The 19,649-nt window shown below is 38.8% G+C and overlaps 2 protein-coding genes across 3 annotated transcripts in view; both read left to right on the plus strand.

The window, feature by feature from the left end:
- The first annotated feature begins 1,522 nt into the window (after nt 1-1,522).
- Nucleotides 1,523-4,393, plus strand: med6 (mediator complex subunit 6). The gene is made up of 8 exons (XM_072458040.1): nt 1,523-1,575; nt 1,831-1,990; nt 2,072-2,163; nt 2,551-2,633; nt 3,602-3,710; nt 3,787-3,902; nt 4,001-4,028; nt 4,221-4,393. The coding sequence occupies exons 1-8, from the start codon at nt 1,554-1,556 to the stop codon at nt 4,352-4,354; spliced, it is 744 nt and encodes a 247-aa protein (XP_072314141.1). The 5' UTR covers nt 1,523-1,553; the 3' UTR covers nt 4,355-4,393.
- A 1,924-nt stretch (nt 4,394-6,317) lies between these two features.
- The window catches only part of pcnx1 (pecanex 1), a 39,631-nt gene continuing 26,299 nt past the window's right edge, over nt 6,318-19,649 (plus strand). For both annotated transcript variants that reach the window (XM_072457979.1, XM_072457980.1), the window contains exons 1-4: nt 6,318-6,635; nt 11,698-11,912; nt 14,107-14,212; nt 18,679-18,715. In XM_072457979.1, the coding sequence (XP_072314080.1) occupies nt 6,483-6,635; nt 11,698-11,912; nt 14,107-14,212; nt 18,679-18,715 (511 nt within the window). In that variant the 5' untranslated portion in view covers nt 6,318-6,482. The remainder of the gene's footprint in view (nt 6,636-11,697; nt 11,913-14,106; nt 14,213-18,678; nt 18,716-19,649) is intronic.

A 19,649-nucleotide genomic window follows, 5' to 3' on the forward strand; every position in this document is an offset into this window, starting at 1 on the left:
ATGGATATTCAATTTTTGTACATGGCTATCTCCAAAAACAAAAGTTGGTATATATAAAACGTTTCAATATAGCTGGACCTCTAATCAGTTCATCCAAATGAATAATAAACAGAATAGCCTTTGTACAATGTCCATCCATTGGCCTAAGAGGACTTTGAATTTGGACAAAATTTATATGGGAAAAAACTAATGGTAACAGACTGTTCCAGATTATTTACAATTTCAACTTCACAGATGGTGGTTTCCCTCACTGTTAGAGAGATTGACCCATGTTTGGCCTCTGCGTTTGCCATCTGCTTTGGCTGCAGACATTTTTAAAAGAATGTTAGATCATCGAGATACAATTTTAAAATTCTGGTATTCTTCACTTCACAGTTTTAATTCAGATCTAGTAGGAGGGTAACTTATTTAGAGTATTTAATTTAAACTATGTTCTTAAGAGATAAAAAGAAAGTGCACGATTGTTGCTGTACACAAATTATAAGGTTGTAAACAAATATTATGAATTCCATAATTCATAACAGTAAGCCTTTTTTTTAAACAGAGGCTAGATCAAATTAACTGTCTATGTGACTTATATTTGAAATGGTGCAGAGCTCTTTTACAGTAATAACCAGAGACAGACACTTGCACAAATGACATAATCTCCTCGAGTCTCTGGAGAATTGCTTTCACTTTGCTGCTCTGATCTGAAATTAGAGGAATGCATTCACCTCCAGCCAAATCTGTTGGATAAACATCACACTGCCTGCACTTCCTTGTCTCTATAGGCTTCTGTTTAGCCTCATTGTCTACACATAATGCTCCATATACATTTTGTACCTTGTGTTTTTTTGTGATGCTGCTACCTTCATTTTCAACATGAATCTAGACAATAATCTAATTTAATCTAGTTATTGTAATGGATTTTGATAGTTTAATCAATATAACATCGTTTAACTCAGCATCTATACATCAACACTTCTAAAAACCCAAGTTTATCAGCACATCTACCAGTATTTCTCATGAAGAGAAATGGTAAAAATGCTAAATACGTATAAAATGATACTTTTTGCATATTATAATAGGCTGTTATGACAAACATATAATTTTACTGTCAATGTCAACATCCACATTTTAGGTACCATTATCATGTGCTGGCATCGCTGTTCTGCTGCAGATGCAACAGTCTAGTCACAGTCATGGGGCAGTGGACTCAGCTGTCTGTCTGGGAGTGTCCATGGAATGTCTCCTCTGAAGAACAAATGCCTCTGTCCAGAAATAAAAAAGCATGATTCATATTAAAATCACACTTACAATAAACCAAAAAACATCAATGAGGAATGACTTATTTTGGTAGAAGCAGAAAACAATGCATACTGTTTGTTTGTTTGTTTGTTTGTTTTACATTAAAATTATTCCATTATACACTCACACAAATAATACTAATACTCCTACTCTTACTACTACTACTAATAACTTTATAAACTACACAGCTGCTTAATTGTTGCGCAATCAACCGACGACCCGAGCTACATTCGTACGTCATCATTGTGGGTCTAATTGTTTACATCATGGCGTCCGTAGATTTCAGAGGTAGAACAAATTGCATTATTCACCTCATATCTTCTCAATTTCACGAATTATTGTTATCGTTAGTAAAAAAAATGAATTATTTCGTGTATTAGCGTTTGTACTCATGAGCATTATTAGGTTATGACTTTGTTTTCATTGACGTTAGCCTGCGAAGCTAACTCCCAAAGCTAACTCTAGCGTCTCGGGAGCTTCTGTCACGTCTTTATTCATTTATATTACACAAATCAACTGCTGTAACAAATGTGTCCTCCACAGAAAACCTTCTTGGGATTTCCTGGGTGGACAGTGGTTGGGTTCCTATCCTTAACCCTGGAAATGTACTGGATTATTTCTCTGAAAGGAGTAATCCTTTCTATGACAGAACCTGTAATAATGAGGTCGTGAAAATGCAAAGGCTGACTCTGGAACATCTCAAGTGAGTCGTCTTTGATTCGGGTTGATCAAACAAAGGAGTATCATTGTGTATCTGTTTTTTAATCATATTTTGTCTTTTCAGTCAAATGGTGGGAGTGGAGTACATTCTTTTGCACGCTCAAGAGCCTATTCTTTATATTATTAGAAAACAACAAAGGCAGTCTCCCACCCAAGGTAAGAGAACTATGGTTTATGAACAGTACAATGTCTGGTGTTTACTCAACATAAGGAAACATTAGTGTCATCATACTAGGTTTCAAACTCTATTTTAATACTCAGTAAATGGCTTGATATTAAAAAAAAACTTTTTAAAACAAAACAAAACAAAAATATGAGTAGTTTAACAAAGAAAAGCAAGCGCTTCAGAGATGAAAATATGAGTAGTTTCTTTAATACAACTATGTGGTCTGTCAGTAGCTGTCATATATATCCAGACTATTCTAAAAGTATTCAGGGAAGATTCAGTTTTGTAAACAATTTATTTTTGACAACTCTCGTGAATATTTATAATAATTTCAAATTCCTGCTATTGATATTCTACTGTGTCTTTCTATATTTCAGTAATTCCTGTGGCCGACTACTACATCATAGCAGGAGTTGTGTACCAGGCCCCAGACCTGGGAACAGTTATCAGCTCTAGAATGGTAAGAATTATCCACATCATTTAAAATCATATCTGTACTAGTGCTTTCAATCAATTGAAATCAATAATCAGATTAATCCAATTGAAATATGAGTAATCTCATTGTATGCCAATTTTAATGCTGTAATGTAACATTTTAAAGAAAAATATGTTCTTCCCCCCCAAATCTAAATAAATGTTTGAAAAGCCTAATACTAGCTAGAATCTTCTCCACTCATAAACATCAGCGGCTGACTGATCAATGCTTGTCCACGCTTGTCGCACCTTTCAGGGACATCTCCCAGCCTAATTTACATACTTGTTTTGTCAAAACAGACCGTTGGAATAATTTACATTAACTCATGATTAATAGGACAATTTGTTTTGATTGATTGCATGAGTTGGCACGCTAACGCTATTTATTAGGTATACAAATGTAAAGTCTCAGTTTGGTGTTTCTCAGTGTGTCTCAGTTTTTGGGCTTTTTTGTTAAAACATTTTTCATATTATAACTAAGTTTCACTTGTTATAATGACTTAATTTTCACAATATAACAGGTTATGGCTCTCATTTTAACATTTAATATATTATGACTCGTATACATTGTTGAAAATGGCAAGTCATAAGGCAGGAGACAACGATTTGTTTGCAATTGTTAAGGGAAAAGCCACAATTCCTCTGGAGTGCACAGGTGGACAGTGATCTTGCGCCAAGATGTCCCAATTCTCATTTCCATGCTCTTTAGTGACACTGACAACTTTTCACCTGCAGATAATGAACAGATCTGGCTCTCCTGTTTAAGGGACTTGCCCTTTTCAACAATGGATACAAGCAAAATATGTTCTAATTAAAACAAGAAAATAACGTGAAACTTGACTCGTTATTAGATCAAAATGTTCTCGTTTGAACAAAAAAGCCAGAAAATAATATGTTTCGCCACACAATTTCCGTAATTTTTCTACTATAAATGACATTAACTGTCTTTTCCAGCTGTCTGCAGTTCATGGCATTCAGTCTGCTTTTGATGAGGCCATGTCTTACTGCCGCTATCATCCATCAAAAGGTTACTGGTGGCACTTCAAAGACCAAGAGGAGAGAGGTATGGGGTTTGTTATGGCTTTGATTTTTACATACTGAAGAGAATCTGATGACTGGTGTTTAATGTCGCCAAACAGAAAAGACCAAACCAAAGTCTAAGAAAAAAGAAGAACCCGGCTCATTGTTCCAGAGGCAGCGGGTCGACGCACTCCTTTTAGATCTGAGGTCAAAATTTCCACCAACATTTTACCAGGTAAATTTTAATTTAATTTTGTTTTAACTTTTACTGTATATTCCTTTCTCAGCCAAACAGTAATGATGCAATATCACTGTTTTTGTTTTGTTTTTCAGCCCAAACCTGGTGAAAAGCCAATTCCAGGTATAATCTACTTTTAAGTATCTATTCCTGTGCATGTGGCTATTATTCAAAATCTTCAAACTGTAAAAGTCCCATGAGATAATACAGGTTATTCAATTATTTTGTTGTGTTGAAAGTTCTTCTGAGGTGTGCATTATGGTTAGATATACTGCTACTGGTTTATCTGATTGATATCTTCTTTGCCTTTTACAGTTGAGGTAAAGAAAGAGCCTGAACCTCCAGTGGAAACTGTCAAACAGGAGGAAAGAGAACCGGCTACAAAGTCCTCCGCTCCATCTGCTCCTCCGAGTAAACCACCACCAGAGAAACGAGCCAGACTTCAATGACCTACACTTCTTCTGGCACACTGTTCAAAATACACCACAGTAATAAAATAAAATAATATACAGTAATGTGACAAACTCTTCACCCAGAACAACGCAGCCTCTTCAAATGAGACGGGCCCATTTTAGATTCACAATTGGATCATCACTTGGATTCATTTTATTCAGGTTACAAGATGCTAAAAGTGAACTGCCACATATTGGTGTTGGTTACCAGTTAAGTTGCCAGGACTAATCTAACACGCTCGCCTTGGTCTCCAAACTTGGCACAAGGTTAGTGTTAATACTCATTAACAGGTGTGATAATCTTATGACTGGGGGTTGAAAGTATGGTGTTTGCAGCAGCCTTATTGCCCTGGATGCCAGAGCTGGAGCTGTTTGCTTAGACTGACACAGCATCACTATCGGTTTACAGTCCACCTCAGCATTCTGTTGTGTTCCTTACGCTCCAGCCTTGCGCCACAAAGACATTTACAGAGGTTTTATCTGTTGCACATAATGTATAATTTACTTTTTATTCCCCTGTCAGTTTGTACGTTTTGTAGTAAAATATATAGTCAAATATTGACACTTGGTAACATGTCTCTTGTCTCAGTTCCTAAAAATGAATTTTAATTTCAAAAGGGAGAGTAAGAGAAGTTACAGAATCAGATATTATGTTTGCTGGTTTCTGATCTATTAAACTGAATGAAAGCCATTAAAATAGTATTATATTACTGTTTATATCGTTTTTTAATATACATATAATTAAAATGTATGTGGATATCGGAGGATTATGATAATCTGCTACTACTTTAGACTAATAAGGAACATTTTAACACATTTTCTGTGAATTTTGAATGAACGAATGCTTGTATCGGCCAAGCGCAGTTGAACTGAATCTACCAATTCTTCTCCAATCCATTTGAACTTTTTGAAGACAAGTGGTTCTATTGTTAAAATGTGTGCGGGGTTATTTGCGGGTAATGTCCTTCTCATTGGTTAGGGCAGTGAAACAGCCACTAAAGGTCGCTGTTGGGTTAGATTTGGCACCGCTCATTGTTGTAACTCACTGACAGCTGCGTGAGGTCATCTTCGGGTCATGCACTCTGGAGTTGCGCCTCTGCAAAAAAAATCTGGTTAAAATGCAGGTTAAAAGATATGAAATAGCAGCTTCTGAAAACAGATGGACCACAACACGCAGATAATGACGAGGCGAAGAAGAAGTTGCTCGCAGGGCGTGGTGGGAGAGAAGCGACAGTATAGTAAAACGTGAGAGAGATTCAGCCATTGTAACCCATAGTAACAGAGACACTTCCAGCAGCCATGTTCAGATTGCAAGAACTCATGCAAACTAACAAGGAGAGCACATTTTACCATTTTGTGGTAGTGCCTTGTATAAATTTCATGTTCAACCAAGCTAATGTGAACCTTATTTGAAATAATAAAAGTATACAGTCTTTTGTTTTAGGCCTATGTATGTTGTGGTAATTATTAGAATACTTATCAATTTTGTCCACACAATGTATGGATATGCAAACATACTGTAATTCAACATTACATATAGAGCAGTGTCGTAAGCCTATTATTAAGGTGAATATTCATTGGATGAATTTGTAATTATGTATGCATTATTATGTTTTATTTATTAAGGAAAAGTGTATATTAATCAACACCTCTGTAAATAAACAGATGGAAAAAATTTCACCCTAAAAACACAATAAGAGTTGAAGTAGAAGAAGATGATAGATTATTATTATTTTGTTTTTTCTTAATAAGTCAAAGGAAACAGGTTCTGACAGACACAGCAAGAGTTCTCTGCATTATTCAGATTTCAAAACAATTTAGGACATTTGAGTAATTCTATTTCTGGCCCTGTTTATGCCTGATTCCGCTTTTTCTACAGTCACAAGATGGCCGCCGCACTGTCACATCCTCTAGCTTTACGCGTGCACCACGGAGGCGGCTCCACAGCGCAGACTGGGAACAGTGCCCCAGCTGGCTGCTGCGAGCCGCACACACGAAGATGGCTGCAGAGGGGATTTTCAGGCCAGGGTCTGAAAACAGAGCAGCGTTTGTCATGTTCGCCGTGGATTAGCCTGCGTGTCACCCCGGTTGATGGTGACTCGGGCGGGGAGAACACAAACGCAACATGGGGTCGCAGACTTTGCAGATCCTGAGGCAGGGGGTCTGGGCTTCAGTCACAGGCGGATGGTACTACGACCCCGACCAGAACACCTTCGTCAACGCGTTGCATCTGTACATCTGGCTGTTCCTGCTATGCTTCCCCTTCACGCTTTACATGGTGAGTGGCGTCTCTCCGCGGATCCGGTTATCCATCGCCGTTTTGTCCGTGTATTTACCGTGGACTGTGCACCGGGGGCTGCTGGAGGAGCTTTAGCCTGGACGCGGTTTGCTGCGGCGGCTGCTGGTGGTGGTGGTCTCGGGCTTTTCTCCGGAGCGAGGACAATGTAGCGTCCCACTAAACACAACGTTACTCTTATTATTAATACTCTGAACGTACCATTTTTTTTTAGACCGTTTTAAAACCTCCTTAAACCTTTTTAAAACACTCTCTGCACCATCACCATTCTCTTTTGTGCACATGTCTTATATATCCAGTTACTAATAGCTGTAAAAGCAGAATGCTCTTTTGTTTAGCATCAACTTCAGTTCAGCCTCGGACGACCACCACCTCAAATTTGTGTTATTATGGCACGATGAAACTCATAGATAACGATTATAATATTAACAACACTACATGATTTTCAGTTTTTTTTTTTTAATCAATAATAGTGCGATATGAGATTGAAATAGCAGTATAGCAACATATTACAACCCAGAATGTCAAGGGAACCACAATGCTTTCTTTGTGTAGAAAACAATAAATCATGTTTTATATGCCAATTTTTTTTTTTTTTTTTGTTTAAATGAAGAGGTGGGACAATTATCTATATAAGTGGGGAGAGGGACAGGGGCCTAAATGGCAGCAGGACAATCAAAAGAGGGACAGGTGGTCGCCCTATTCACCCTATACACCCCCTTCATGTTTAAATCTTAAACCAGCTGTAATGCTCGCTTCCATCAGTCATATTAATACCCGTCCCCCCTTATCTTCATGTAATTTCCCCCGTAGGTATCAGAACTGTTCACTGATTTGCCCCTATCACCAGCTTTCAGGCGCTACCAGCTCACCTCAGGAGGAGATGATCATGTGAAAGGACCGTCAGTACTGAAATGTGTTTATCACGGGGGAAGTGCATTGCCAAATAGGCCGTCTAATGGTTCGTGATCAAAGTTCACCTGGTTTGCATGTCTGTTTTTTGGAATCAAAAGGTGGCTTGTTAAAAGCATCTAAATCTTCCCACTCAGCCGCTGTCATGGGTTTTCAACAGACAGTTTGTAATTTTAGTCATTTTGTGGTTCAAAATGCTAGACTACGCTTGAATACTTCAGTTTTAGGGCTGCACAGTACAGTATATCGCAAAAGTATCAACGTTGCAATATTGGCTTACTCAATAATCCATATCACAGCAAACAGAATGTATCTCGTAATAACCCCAAGGTCCTCCATCGGTTTTTACTGCTTTTAAAAAAGGTTGAAAGAGTCTGATTTTATTCATGATTTCTCTCATTCAGTCTAAATTATCCTTGCTTTGTCTCTGTTTATTTTTATTTTGACAGAGCTTGACGAATTAACACATTCACTTTTGTGTTCTGAAATCTGAAATGACTGTGTCAAAAAGTATATTCAACTATATCGCTGTAATTAACATGCTTATTTTGCGCCTGTGCGTGCTCCAAGACTGCTTTATTTGATCAACAGACATATTGACATAATACTCACATGATGAATATACGCCTGTGTCATCATAATTATATTCATTGGCCGATTAAGATTGGAGAAGATAAAACTGTCACAAGATTGTGCAAATATGAGGAAAATCATCTTTTGAAGTGTTTAGAGAAGAAAAAGGGATCAAGGCTGGTGAAGTTTCAAAATGAAGTGCGCTACAATGACAGAAGAAATAAGCAATAAATCGAGGCTGAATTTATTGCTGATCTGAACCGCACCATTTATTTATCATAAATGATATCGTCTCGTCTCGTTCTTGTGGACATTGCGCTCTTGTGTTCAGCTGTTTTCTCTCGTCTCGTTGAATTACATCTTGTTTTTGATTGACACATCTACACAGTGCCTACAAATTACAACTAGCAATGATCTAAAACAATTAATTCCAACATGAAAAGAGACTTCTTGTATGCAATTTCAACTGTAACACCGGTAAGACTGTAAGTAACATCTTGTAGCCAAATTAGACCAACTTTCTTTTGTGTAATTGCTTGTTTCGCTTCATTAGCTCATTGATTCGTGCAAGTGTTTGGAAGATAATTGGCTAAAAGGCCTGGCTACATTTAACGTCTCAGTTTCCGTAAAATGTCATGTTTTTATCATTGAGGCCCAGTTTGTGCACGCCAAAAAAAAGTCACCTTCTGCATTATTTACGGCCAACACTTTTATAGGAAACGTGCCATTACATGTATTGCAGAAAGAGTGAATTACAGCGCCTGTATCTGTAAGTGCACACACAGGGGAAGTCGTGTGCGTTTGCCAAGCCCGCCAACTTCTATATCGAGAGCGTGATGTTTCGTATCGGTCTGTGGTCTTCCCTGCTATTCCGGGAGTGGAAAGCCATCGGTCAGCTCCGTGGTTTATATAGAGGTTTGTGTGTGTGATAAACCGATGCAGGGCCGCGCTCGCACGCACACCGCTACAAAACCGGGACTAAACGGGGACAAAAAAAACAGAAGTGGAACAAATGTGAAGGCAGCTTTAGAGATGGTGCTCACCTTGTGTTAGGCGTCGTAGAGACTTTCCAGTGCTTGAGTCAGTTCTGCCAGTTCAGGTAGAGCCTCGTGCGTATCCGAGGAAGCATTTGTTGATGTTGGCTGGGGCTGCAACAAGTTTAATCACAACTAATCTATTATGGAGATAATTGTCATCATTATCTGGACTATAAACTGATTCAAGAACATGCCACGTGTGAGAGAAGATGTTTTATGACTCGTACCAAGCAGGAATGACATCAAAATGAATCAGAATGAGAAAAGGTTCATTGCCATTGCCAGTAAACAGAATTCACAAACACAGGAACTTGCTTTGGTGATTCGGTGCAGCATAAAACAATGAAAAATGATAAAACAACCTATATAAAATCAAAAAGGGCTTGTGTTAAAGAACAATTTTAATCTGCTATAGGATAAAAAATAAAAATAGGCTTACTATGTACACATGACATATGACACAGGACACGTGTAATTTTAGCGTTTCTGATCAAAAAACGATTTTATCTGTAATATATACGACCTCAATCGGCATCTTCTTAACTTCATCTGGGTCAAATTGAGTGAAAATCTGATATTTACAGGCAACTAATCAATTAATCAAACAAACCGAATAGAATAATTGCTAGACTAATCGATTTGAAAAAATGATAATTTAGTTGCAGCCTTAAAATTATGACGCAGGGTTAACAAGCAGCGACATCAGTTGAGTTGCGATATCAAAAGGACATTTTTGACTAATAACTTTTTCCACATTATGTTGTTTAGAAAAGCAGTGACTGTTTTTGACCAAATGCACAGAAGCCCATATTACAGCGATTATGTCCATATTAATCAATTGTTTGTTTAGAAAATTAATTAATCTTTATTTGTATTTATTTTAACACACTCGCGCAAAAGGGGAAATTGCACAAAATGGGTCTACAAAGCTCCGATTCCCAGTAAATTAAAAATACATTGGAAACGAAAATGAAAGCTTATTGGCCATCTGTATCTCTAGATTCTAAACGATCAATATCAGCATTGTCCATTAAAAAGAGAAAAATCAAGTCAATGTCTAATTCGAAACAAACTATATTACTTCTGAGCAGCACTGTTTAATACCACCCATTTAAAAACATCACATTTTGAAGTACCGGTATATTAAATAGCTTTTTGTCATACTTGCAAGTTGTACAACAAAACGACATATCAAATTACATACTATACGTACCGGTATATTTAAATAGAAGTATTTCAGCATCTGATGATGTCAAGATGAGCAACAATCAGTGTTTTAAGGACACTGACGACGCGACAGTATTATCTAATTACATGTCTTCTATTGATGTATCACCATATTGGTCAGCCCATGTGAAATCTAATAAATCCCAAATTGAAACATTAGCTCGTCTCTAATAAGACTTTGTCACCGTGATGTGGACGGAGCGGACAGAGTCCACATTCTCCTCTGGTCAGTTGACACCAGGTCGCACTGGTCCAGGTCTGAGGCTGAACAGAACTCGGTGTTGTTAAAGGAAGAGAAGCGAGCTCGTCCTGGTGCCCTAAAAATACCATGGACCCAGAGATTTTTGTAATATTTCTCTCACAATGTTCATTTTACTGTGACCTACATAAATCTAGCCACCGTTATTTTTGTGTTTCTTAACTGCAAATGTCGTTGCTAAAAATTGGGTCACCATTTCCTGAATTTATTACACCACAGAGTCGGCTGGTGTGGACGGACACGATTCAACATTAGGCTTTACTAAATACTTAGTTTTGATATTTATTGGTGTGTGTTAGTTTAATACAACAGTGTAAGTCCTTTGTGTATTTTCATTTTACGAGCATGATTTCAGAAGCGCAAACTAAACAAATTCAGCTTGATTGTCTAAAACTTTATTAAGAAGAGAAAATTACTTCTGATTAAGTCATTTATTTAGTCCTTTTAGTGTCGAGGAGCCTTTTTTGGTGTTGATTCCTATTAATTGGGCTCGTTCATTTAAATTGAACATGTATAACCACCATGAGATTAATCGCGTTCTATCTACGCCTGTCACGAATCACAATAACAACTTGCGAAGTGTGATGTGTTGCTACAGAAAATTGTAGCCGACCACTATTGTTTTTGGTGTTGTCATTGTCTTTCTGACTGTTTTTATTTGTATTCTGTGAAGTAGTTTGTGCACCATGTAAGCAATTGGAAGGTGCTGTATGCATTAACTTTGATTGTTTGAAAAATCTCCCGACAAACGACAATATTCAAACTTTTTTTATTCCCTGGACCCAAAATGGCATAATTCCAGTAAACCCTTTTCAATTATATAAAAAAACATGTTAAATAAAAAGCAAAATTAAACTTATTTAGTATCTATAATGAGCCATAGAAGTTAATTATTCAGCCGTCTATAGCTCACATCCTGTCATATTACAAAAGTAAAACTGAATAAATATGATATCTGGTGCAGTGCTTTCTAAAATGTGACTAATGGCCTTGTAATAGTAAATGTACATGTCTTGTTTCTCTCCGTCTATCCCAGGCACTGCCACCCACCATGGTGATAGTGGGCATCTACTGCGGAGTGATCGCCGGCATGTTCCTGCTGCTGAAGACCGTCAACTACCGCCTCCACCACGCGCTGGACGAGGGGGAGGTGGTCGAGCGCAAGGCCAAAGAGAGCCAGTCCAGCAGCAGAGGCGCCACGGCCGGGCCCAGTGACGGCGCCCCCCGCAGGCAGGGAGGCAGCGGCCCCGGGTGAGTCGAGGCGTACAGAGCGAGGCAGAGCGGTGACAGCTGAAGTAAAGCGGCGTGACTAGTGGGCAGCAGCAGTGACCTAGGAAGAGGGAGGGATTGAGTAGGAAGCGCAGCGGTTATCGAGCAGCGATGATGTGGGTATTTTTGTGGCGCTGTATGTCTTGTTTGCTTCGTGCAATATCAGAAGAAATGCGTCATAATATTCACAAAACCAAAATGAGTATGTTGGTGTAGGGTGAACAATTTTGGAGGAATATCTATTTGGCATGAACGTTCTACGTGAAACGACTACAGCCTCAGAATATTGTTCCTGTTTGGCTTGTTTATTAGTTGGTTAATCAGTATAAAGATAACTGGGTCAGTCAAAGGCTAGAAACAAGATATGAAAATGGTGTGGATGTTTTGAGTCATTTCTTTTCTTAATTTAGAAATATTTCAAATGAACGCCCTCTCCGTCTCCTGGAGACTGGTGAAGCCCTTATAGGTGAAATATTGCCTGAAATAGATGAGATTCCAATTCTTACTTTTGCAAGAGTCTTGAGTGATTTTATTTAAAGATGCACTATAACTTTTCTGTTCACCTTCTTGTCTCCTTGTAGATGTTATTGCTCTGCCTGGAATGTTCCACAGATAGGCGTTAAACTGACATTTATTCAATTGCAGATGTTTTTGCTTCTAAAAATACTTTGGAAAAACATACATTCTTACTGCAAGCAGGGCCTTTACCTGATTTCAGCTGTAACTTGGCCCGGTGGCGCAATCTGCTTGCTTCCATGGAGATTGTAAGTTTAATGCCATATTGTGGAACATTCAGGACATCGCAATAACATCTCCACTGGAGATAAGCAGGTGGCGTTCACACCACCTGAGAAATAATAATCTGGCTCTGGTCTTGTATTGGCCGTGTGATTGTACCCGTAAATAAATGTGTGATCAGGTTGTTTTCATCACGCTTCAGTGAAGTTATTATCAAAGGTCAAGTCGGTCCATAATTCCTTCTCATTGTAAGAACCTGCATTTATGTTCTTGTTAATGACGCATACGTGGTAACTTAAAACAATGGTCCATTATTTGTGCTTGAACGTGGCAGGCCCATGTCCTGTTTTTAGAAACTGCTGAGGTCTGATCCAGCCTGAAGAAATACCACTGAGTTTCCAGGTTTTTATTGCCCGTGAGTTAAATGAGTGACTCACACTGACATTCCAGTGAGAGTGCTTAGCAAGACCTCGAGAAGCGAAGAGCAGCACCACTGCCCTGGAAACATACAACATTTACAGTATAATCTGAATGTCTTGGGGTGCCTTCACACTTGTCCTGGTTTGGTCCTGGTTCAAGACCAGTTTAGTCCTGATGTAGACTTGATTTCAACCTGTTCTAGCCCTGGTTTAGTTACAGGTTTAGTTTAGTTCCAAATGTGTTGTGGTGTGTGCAAGTGTGAATGCACCCAAGTATTAATATACTGACCTAGAAGTATACTGTAGACTGGCGGCTCTCAAATGGTTCAGGTACACCTAAAAAAAGATTTCCAAGTGTCATTTGGACTAAACCAAGACCAAATCTAGACTAAACCAGGTCTAAAACGTGACTAAACTTGTTGTTAATAAAGATGACACCAGGACTCAAATCTTGTCCTATAGTTTTAGTTCTGTAACATGTCGACACAAAGTCCTGTTGGTCCACATTAGAGGATAGTAATACAAATACTTAGGAGCAGAGAGACCACCACATGGCATTTTGAGAACTACTGTACGTTACTATTATACAGTGGAAAAGTCAAGCTGAAATTGTTTAAGGTGCTTCCACCCACCCCTCGCCCCTTTTCCATTCTTCTGCTGTTCTGTGGCGCTCAATGTGCGCTTTGTTTGTTTTGTGGCTTGAACCGTTATGAAAATGTGTGGCACATGGAAATGATTTATAGAAAATCCCTGGAAACTTGTTTGTTCCAACATAGTGACTGGTTAAACTGGCTGGGCTAAATATAGGCTCTGGGTGAATCTCCCAGGACTCAGGCTGCGGTCTGTTTTTGCCATTTCAAAGCTAGATGAAGATAAATACGGACATGTTTCATAAAGTTTTGTCTAATATTATAAACCAGACAATGAAAATATGAATCTTAAGGTAAACATTTCAAAGACTCCAGGCCCCACAAGGATAAATGGTGTAGAATAATAATAGTATTTAAATGTCTTCGCAGGGATTCAGGAGGGGGGATCGAGATGGCAGATTTTATAAGACAGGAAACGCCTCCCGTGGACTGCAGCTCTAGAAACTCCTATATCGGGATGGACCCAAACCAGCAGGTAAAAGAAGTGTGTATGCCCTAAAGCTTGAAGCTCTGTAGTCCGGACTGTTTGCAGAATGAAAGATCATGCAAACTCCACAACCGGCAGTCAAGAATTGAATAAACACAGAGGACAATTTCTTTACACAACTTAAAGAGCCTGTGCGGTACAATTGTTGTTGTTTTTTTTGCACAATTTATTTTGTTCTAATACAAATATGTGGTTAAATCAGATATTTGAGTCAAAATGAGACCACAGAGTGCATTCTACATCAAATTGTAGAGCGTTTTATTTTCCAAAAAGCAGGAAGTGTGCTGTTGGCATGCTAGTTGTTATTAGCTTTACTGTGTTGACAAAACTTGCTCGGGCTTCTGAAAGTTGTGAAAAGCACATATTTAGTTAATAATTAGGAGGCTCAAAATACATGAAAAAGTGGGTTGAAAAACATGAAATTCAGGCACAGTACCTTTAGTGTTAATAATGTATGATGTTATGTAATTCTCCCTTTCAGACAAGCGTTTCCTTCAAATTGCTTTGTAAAAAAAAAGGTTTCTAAAGTTCAGCATGCTCAGTGAGAGGTTGCTCTCTGCAGTGTTGTGATTGGCACGATGCAGATCCAAATGTTTTTCTTGTTTACAGACGATTGGTCAGCATCTTGGAAACCCCAGTGCAGTTAAAGTGGTTTATTTTCGGAGCTGAGGGAACTGCTGCCTTTATGTTTCTCTGTTTAACTTGTCCAGAATAAATACTTTGACCTTTGCAAAGCTACACATTTTGTATGATAAAGGAGAAGCACATAACGAGGAAAAGTCTGTGTTATTTATTTACGTCATTGACTTTTTCATACACAAGTCAATTATTAAGATTGTTAACTAGTAGGGAACAAACATATCGACAGTTCTACTTTCCAACATATTTTAGCTTTAGTACTTGAAAAATGAAAGCCCTGTGTTACTTTCCTAGCTGGATATTTAATTTAAATTATTTTTAAACAACCATGTGTCCTGACTCTTCTTGCTAAATGCCAACAAACTATAAAACTTTGTCCCTGTAAACCAACCTTAAACATCACAGAGCCCCAAGACTAACTATAGTCTAGAATAATCATAAGTGTCCAAACTCAGCTCACTGCATTTGAACTGTCCAGAGCCACACTTCTGGTTAATGCCAATCCTCCAGGTTAAAAGTGACAGTAGAACTCCAGGCTCTAATCATGCAAATCAGTTCCTCCTCTGACATGTTCAATGAAGATCCTGGTCTTGTGGTTCGTGGACATTGTCAAAGGTATGGAAACGAGCTTGTGCTCACACTTTAAAGCAGTCTCTCAAAGTAAACAATCAATAGCAGATTTCAGGTAAACATTTATTACATGCATAGAAACTTTGAATGTACATTTATTAGAAAATTAAACTTAAATATAACTTAAAATGTCTCCAACATAAATACAACTGAAAATGTCTCCAACATAACAACAAGGAGTCCGACTTTGTGCTCTTGCAAAGTTTGTAAAACATCGCTCTCATCCCCATCTTGATGTCAAATAAAGAGCGGGTTGATAAATAAAAGTGTCTCTTAAAAGTCCTGCCACATTCACCGGATCAACATGGCCAGCGTTGCACCAATACCAGCTAATCCGAATCCGACTACTGCCATAAGAGTGTTCCTCACTGATGACTCTGGGTCTTCTACTCTGAAGAATTGGACAAATCCGTCCCATGCATTGTTCTGGACCAGCCACTCTCGATGGTGGGACAGAAGGTACGAGGAGATTGCTTGGCCCACTTGCTCCACATAGTTTTCTCTTCCGTTTGTCTTCAGAGACTGGCACACAACGGCCCCGAATGAGATCAGGCTGGCGACACGACCCCAGTTGGTGGTGCCGTCTTCAAAGATGAACTTGGCCACTTCACTGATGAGCGCTACATCAGCTCCTCTGTCCTCCAGGGACAGAGGAGAGGAGAGGGTCTGTTTATCTTGCCATTGTATAGGTATCTGTGCTTCTCCAAAAGGCTCTCCACCACTCTCTTCATCATTGTTGTTGTTGTTGTTGTTGTTGTTGTTGTTGTTATTTTATGGCGGTTGGCATCCGAGTGTTGCATTACCGCCAGACTTTATTCCTTAGACTGTTGTTGCTCTCAGACTCAGGTCTCTTCATTGTAGTCAGCGCCGGTCTTTTCCTCCTGTTGGACTGAGAAATCCCAGCGATGACTTTGAAAAAGTCGCTTAGCAACTGTTTAGTGACGCACGGGTCGCGTTCCGCCAAGGGGAACTCCGGCATGACCGGTAGAGAACCGTCTGAGTCTTCGGAGTTTTCCTCCCGCATGTTTTTGGTCATCAGTTCGTTTTTCACGACTAGAGCCTTCGGTCACGGTTGCGGGGAGCCGCGGGAGCCGCGGGAGCCGCCGTTCCCTTTGCGAGAATCCATATTTGCCGCGGGCCTATTTACCTGCGCGGAAGAATTGTGCACAGCGCCCCCTGCGACTCCATGGAATAAGTCCGTGTTTGAGAGTTTCAAAGTTGTCCGTTTCGCTGGAAAATTCATAATATTCATCTTTGCTGATGAATACAACATGAATTTGTGCGATTGCAATTGAGTTGCTCAAAGTTATCTGCTTGTCCGCTCGATAGAAGCTGCATTATGCATCTTGACGTCACTAAGTGGCTTTAGCGCAGCAGGTAGAGCGTTGGGTTGCTTCACAACAACAAAAGGGGAATAAAGTCTGGCGGTAATGCAACAATTGGATGCCAACCGCCATAAAACAACAACAACAACAACAATTCTCTTTACCGTTTCATTGGTTATTTTTGCTGAACTGATGTATGATTGGCTGCATGTAGAAAGTGGGCGGGAGCATAGAAAGTGCGCGGTGTTTACACACGTCACACAATCTGACCAATTTGGCCTTTTCTACATCATTTAACTGAGGTTTTGCAAAATGTGAAGGACACAAAGAAGAGCAGATCGACTGGAAAAAAGAGACATTCAGAACATGTGCTGAAAAACAAAGTTTATAGTTTAACAACAGCACATGATCGTTCAAACCATGAATTCATTGTGGTTGTCGGTGTAGCAGTGGCTCAGGTTTTATTCATCTACAAAGCTAAAGCAGAGAAACTACAGGACAAACAGCTCACTCAGGCAGGTGTCTGATAAAGGTAAGACTAACTTTTAGTTTCTAGGCCGACTAGCCTAGACCACAAAGCATTAGTGTTTTGAGTTCGAGCCCTGATAGGGACATGTTTTTCATATTTGTTTTGACACTGATTGTTTTAAAGAACACCAAGATGTACAATTTCTTGAATAACTAAATGTCACCTCTGCTGTTCTGTTCAACGTTTTTTGGAGTGAGGAGCTCTCTCAGAAGGCAAAAAGGCTGTCTTTGCCTTTGGAGGGTTAGTGTCTGTAACTGCACTAAAACCACATCATATTGGCCAGAATGAACCCCCTCCCTTTCTTTTTGGGCTAAGCCCCGGATGTCTAGAATGTCTGGCTCCGCCTCTGATGACTTCTCCAGCAAGATATTCAAACTATAAATGATTGACAGGGATGCTCACATTATCATAAACTAATAAAAAAAAAATATTAAAACTTCCATTAAAAACAAATAAACCCATACACATTTAATTAAACACAAATATATACAAAAAACCCTAAAGAAAACCCGCCTAATAATGATAAAAAAAAACCTTAAACCCCTGTGTCAACCCTATGGTGCACCCCTACACCTCTCAGACTTGGTCCAGCCCTTATAAGGGCTATGTTTTGAATTATGTGACCCCCATGCATTAACCTGACAACCCACATTTTTGGAAAAAAAAAAATATATAACTATGATAACATGCCTTATAATATTATCTTTCTTTAAAATGAGTTTTTCTTGGATTAATTATTTGTGGGTTGTCAGGTTCATTCATGGGGCCACAGCATTTGAAAACAATATTTTATTTTTCCAATTAAGGGTTCGGTGAATGCGCATATGAAACTGGTGTTTGTTCTTGACTATACCAACTAACACTTTTATTTTTCAGGTTTGCCGTGTTCTCTCGCTGCATCGACTTCCAATGGCTTATTTTTTCCCTCTGGTATACTGACTTACCTTGACTACGTGTTAGAATTTCTCGTGTTTAGTGTAAAACGTGTGCGTCTTCATTAACATGACAGTCACGCTACCGACTGTCAACAGATTACGTCTTTAATATTCAGAGTTATGTAGCGGTGCATTTTGGCTGGACATATTTAACCTCCAAAACCCCACAAGGGCCTTTGTACAATGTGTCCTTGTGCTCGGCTTCTCTTTGGTGAAAAAGTGACAAGAAGAGTTTTCGGAGATTCTTTGATGATGACTGTTTGCACTTGAACTTGAACTGATTTTGTTGTGCTCGCTCTGTTCTTGACATTTTTGTCCTTTGAGTGAAGTGGGCTTGATTTGATGGAACCCACAGAAACATAAGTGCTTTGACAAGTGTCTCTGTCTAACTTTCAGATTATAGCCACTCATGGAAGAGCAACAATCAGTAAAGGTAATTAATTTGCAACTTTTTATGAAGTCACGCCAATTCTCCGAAATCAAAGCATCTATACACACAACATTTTTATTGGTGTTTATTTGTGGTACCACAAAGCTAGAAAAAATTAAAACATTATACATACTTCTATATATCTTCATTTCGTTGCATTGTCAAATAATTTTTCCTTCCATTCTGCAGTAATTTTCCTTTAAAATTGGCTTGGGACCTCTTTGTATTAGCTTTATACACAGGCAAATTTCTATACTGCATTGGAAAAAGTTTACTACTTTGATATTTTAAGTCTTATTGTAGTTATACGTGTTAGTTGGCAATAGAAGCCTGTAATAGCATCTTATGTGAATATCTGTCTCTGTTACCATAATACAATGCAAACATCATACAAGAAAATATAAGTTAAAGATGCACTATGTAACCTTTCTGGTGTAGGGTCCGTCACCTGCTTATCAACATGGACGTTATTGCTTTAACCAAAAGTTGTTTCTGAAGGCAAGATGACCTTTGGCTATATATGGGTATATAAACATGGTTTCTATTTTTAAACTCTGTATATTCTTGTCGTAGCCAGATGTGTCCTGACTCAGCCATGACCCGATTCTCTGGGATCATCTTTTTGACAGACACTGCTGAGCTGGGAAAATGGCTCTGTTGGGTCAGATGTTATGTCTTGGACCAGAAACAGTTGAACTATGTGGAAGAGAGGTGGCTGTGTTATGTGAATAATTTAGTGACTGCGTTCAGTGTTATCCCAAATAGTGAGAATGCAGAGGGAAAGACCTTTACTGGGAATTACACCTCGAATAATCCTCAAATACTAAGATCTTATTTAAACTCAACATATTCATGAAGAATAGTCAGGCAGATATTGTAATTAACTCTAATGCAATGTTCCAAAGCCGGGTCTAAAAAGTGTTTTCTTATACACTAC

The sequence above is a fragment of the Eucyclogobius newberryi genome, unplaced genomic scaffold (genome assembly GCF_026437365.1).
Source record: "Eucyclogobius newberryi isolate DKJ021-1_F unplaced genomic scaffold, fEucNew1.0.hap1 SCAF_21, whole genome shotgun sequence".
Taxonomy (NCBI): domain Eukaryota; kingdom Metazoa; phylum Chordata; class Actinopteri; order Gobiiformes; family Gobiidae; genus Eucyclogobius; species Eucyclogobius newberryi.

Excerpts from the sequence above, each read along its gene's own strand:
- med6 (XM_072458040.1), top strand. The coding sequence starts at position 1,554 with ATGGCGTCCGTAGATTTCAGAG. Across the intron at positions 1,576-1,830 it reads GGCGTCCGTAGATTTCAGAG|AAAACCTTCTTGGGATTTCC; the intron begins GTAGAACAAATT and ends TGTCCTCCACAG. Across the intron at positions 1,991-2,071 it reads CTGACTCTGGAACATCTCAA|TCAAATGGTGGGAGTGGAGT; the intron begins GTGAGTCGTCTT and ends TTGTCTTTTCAG.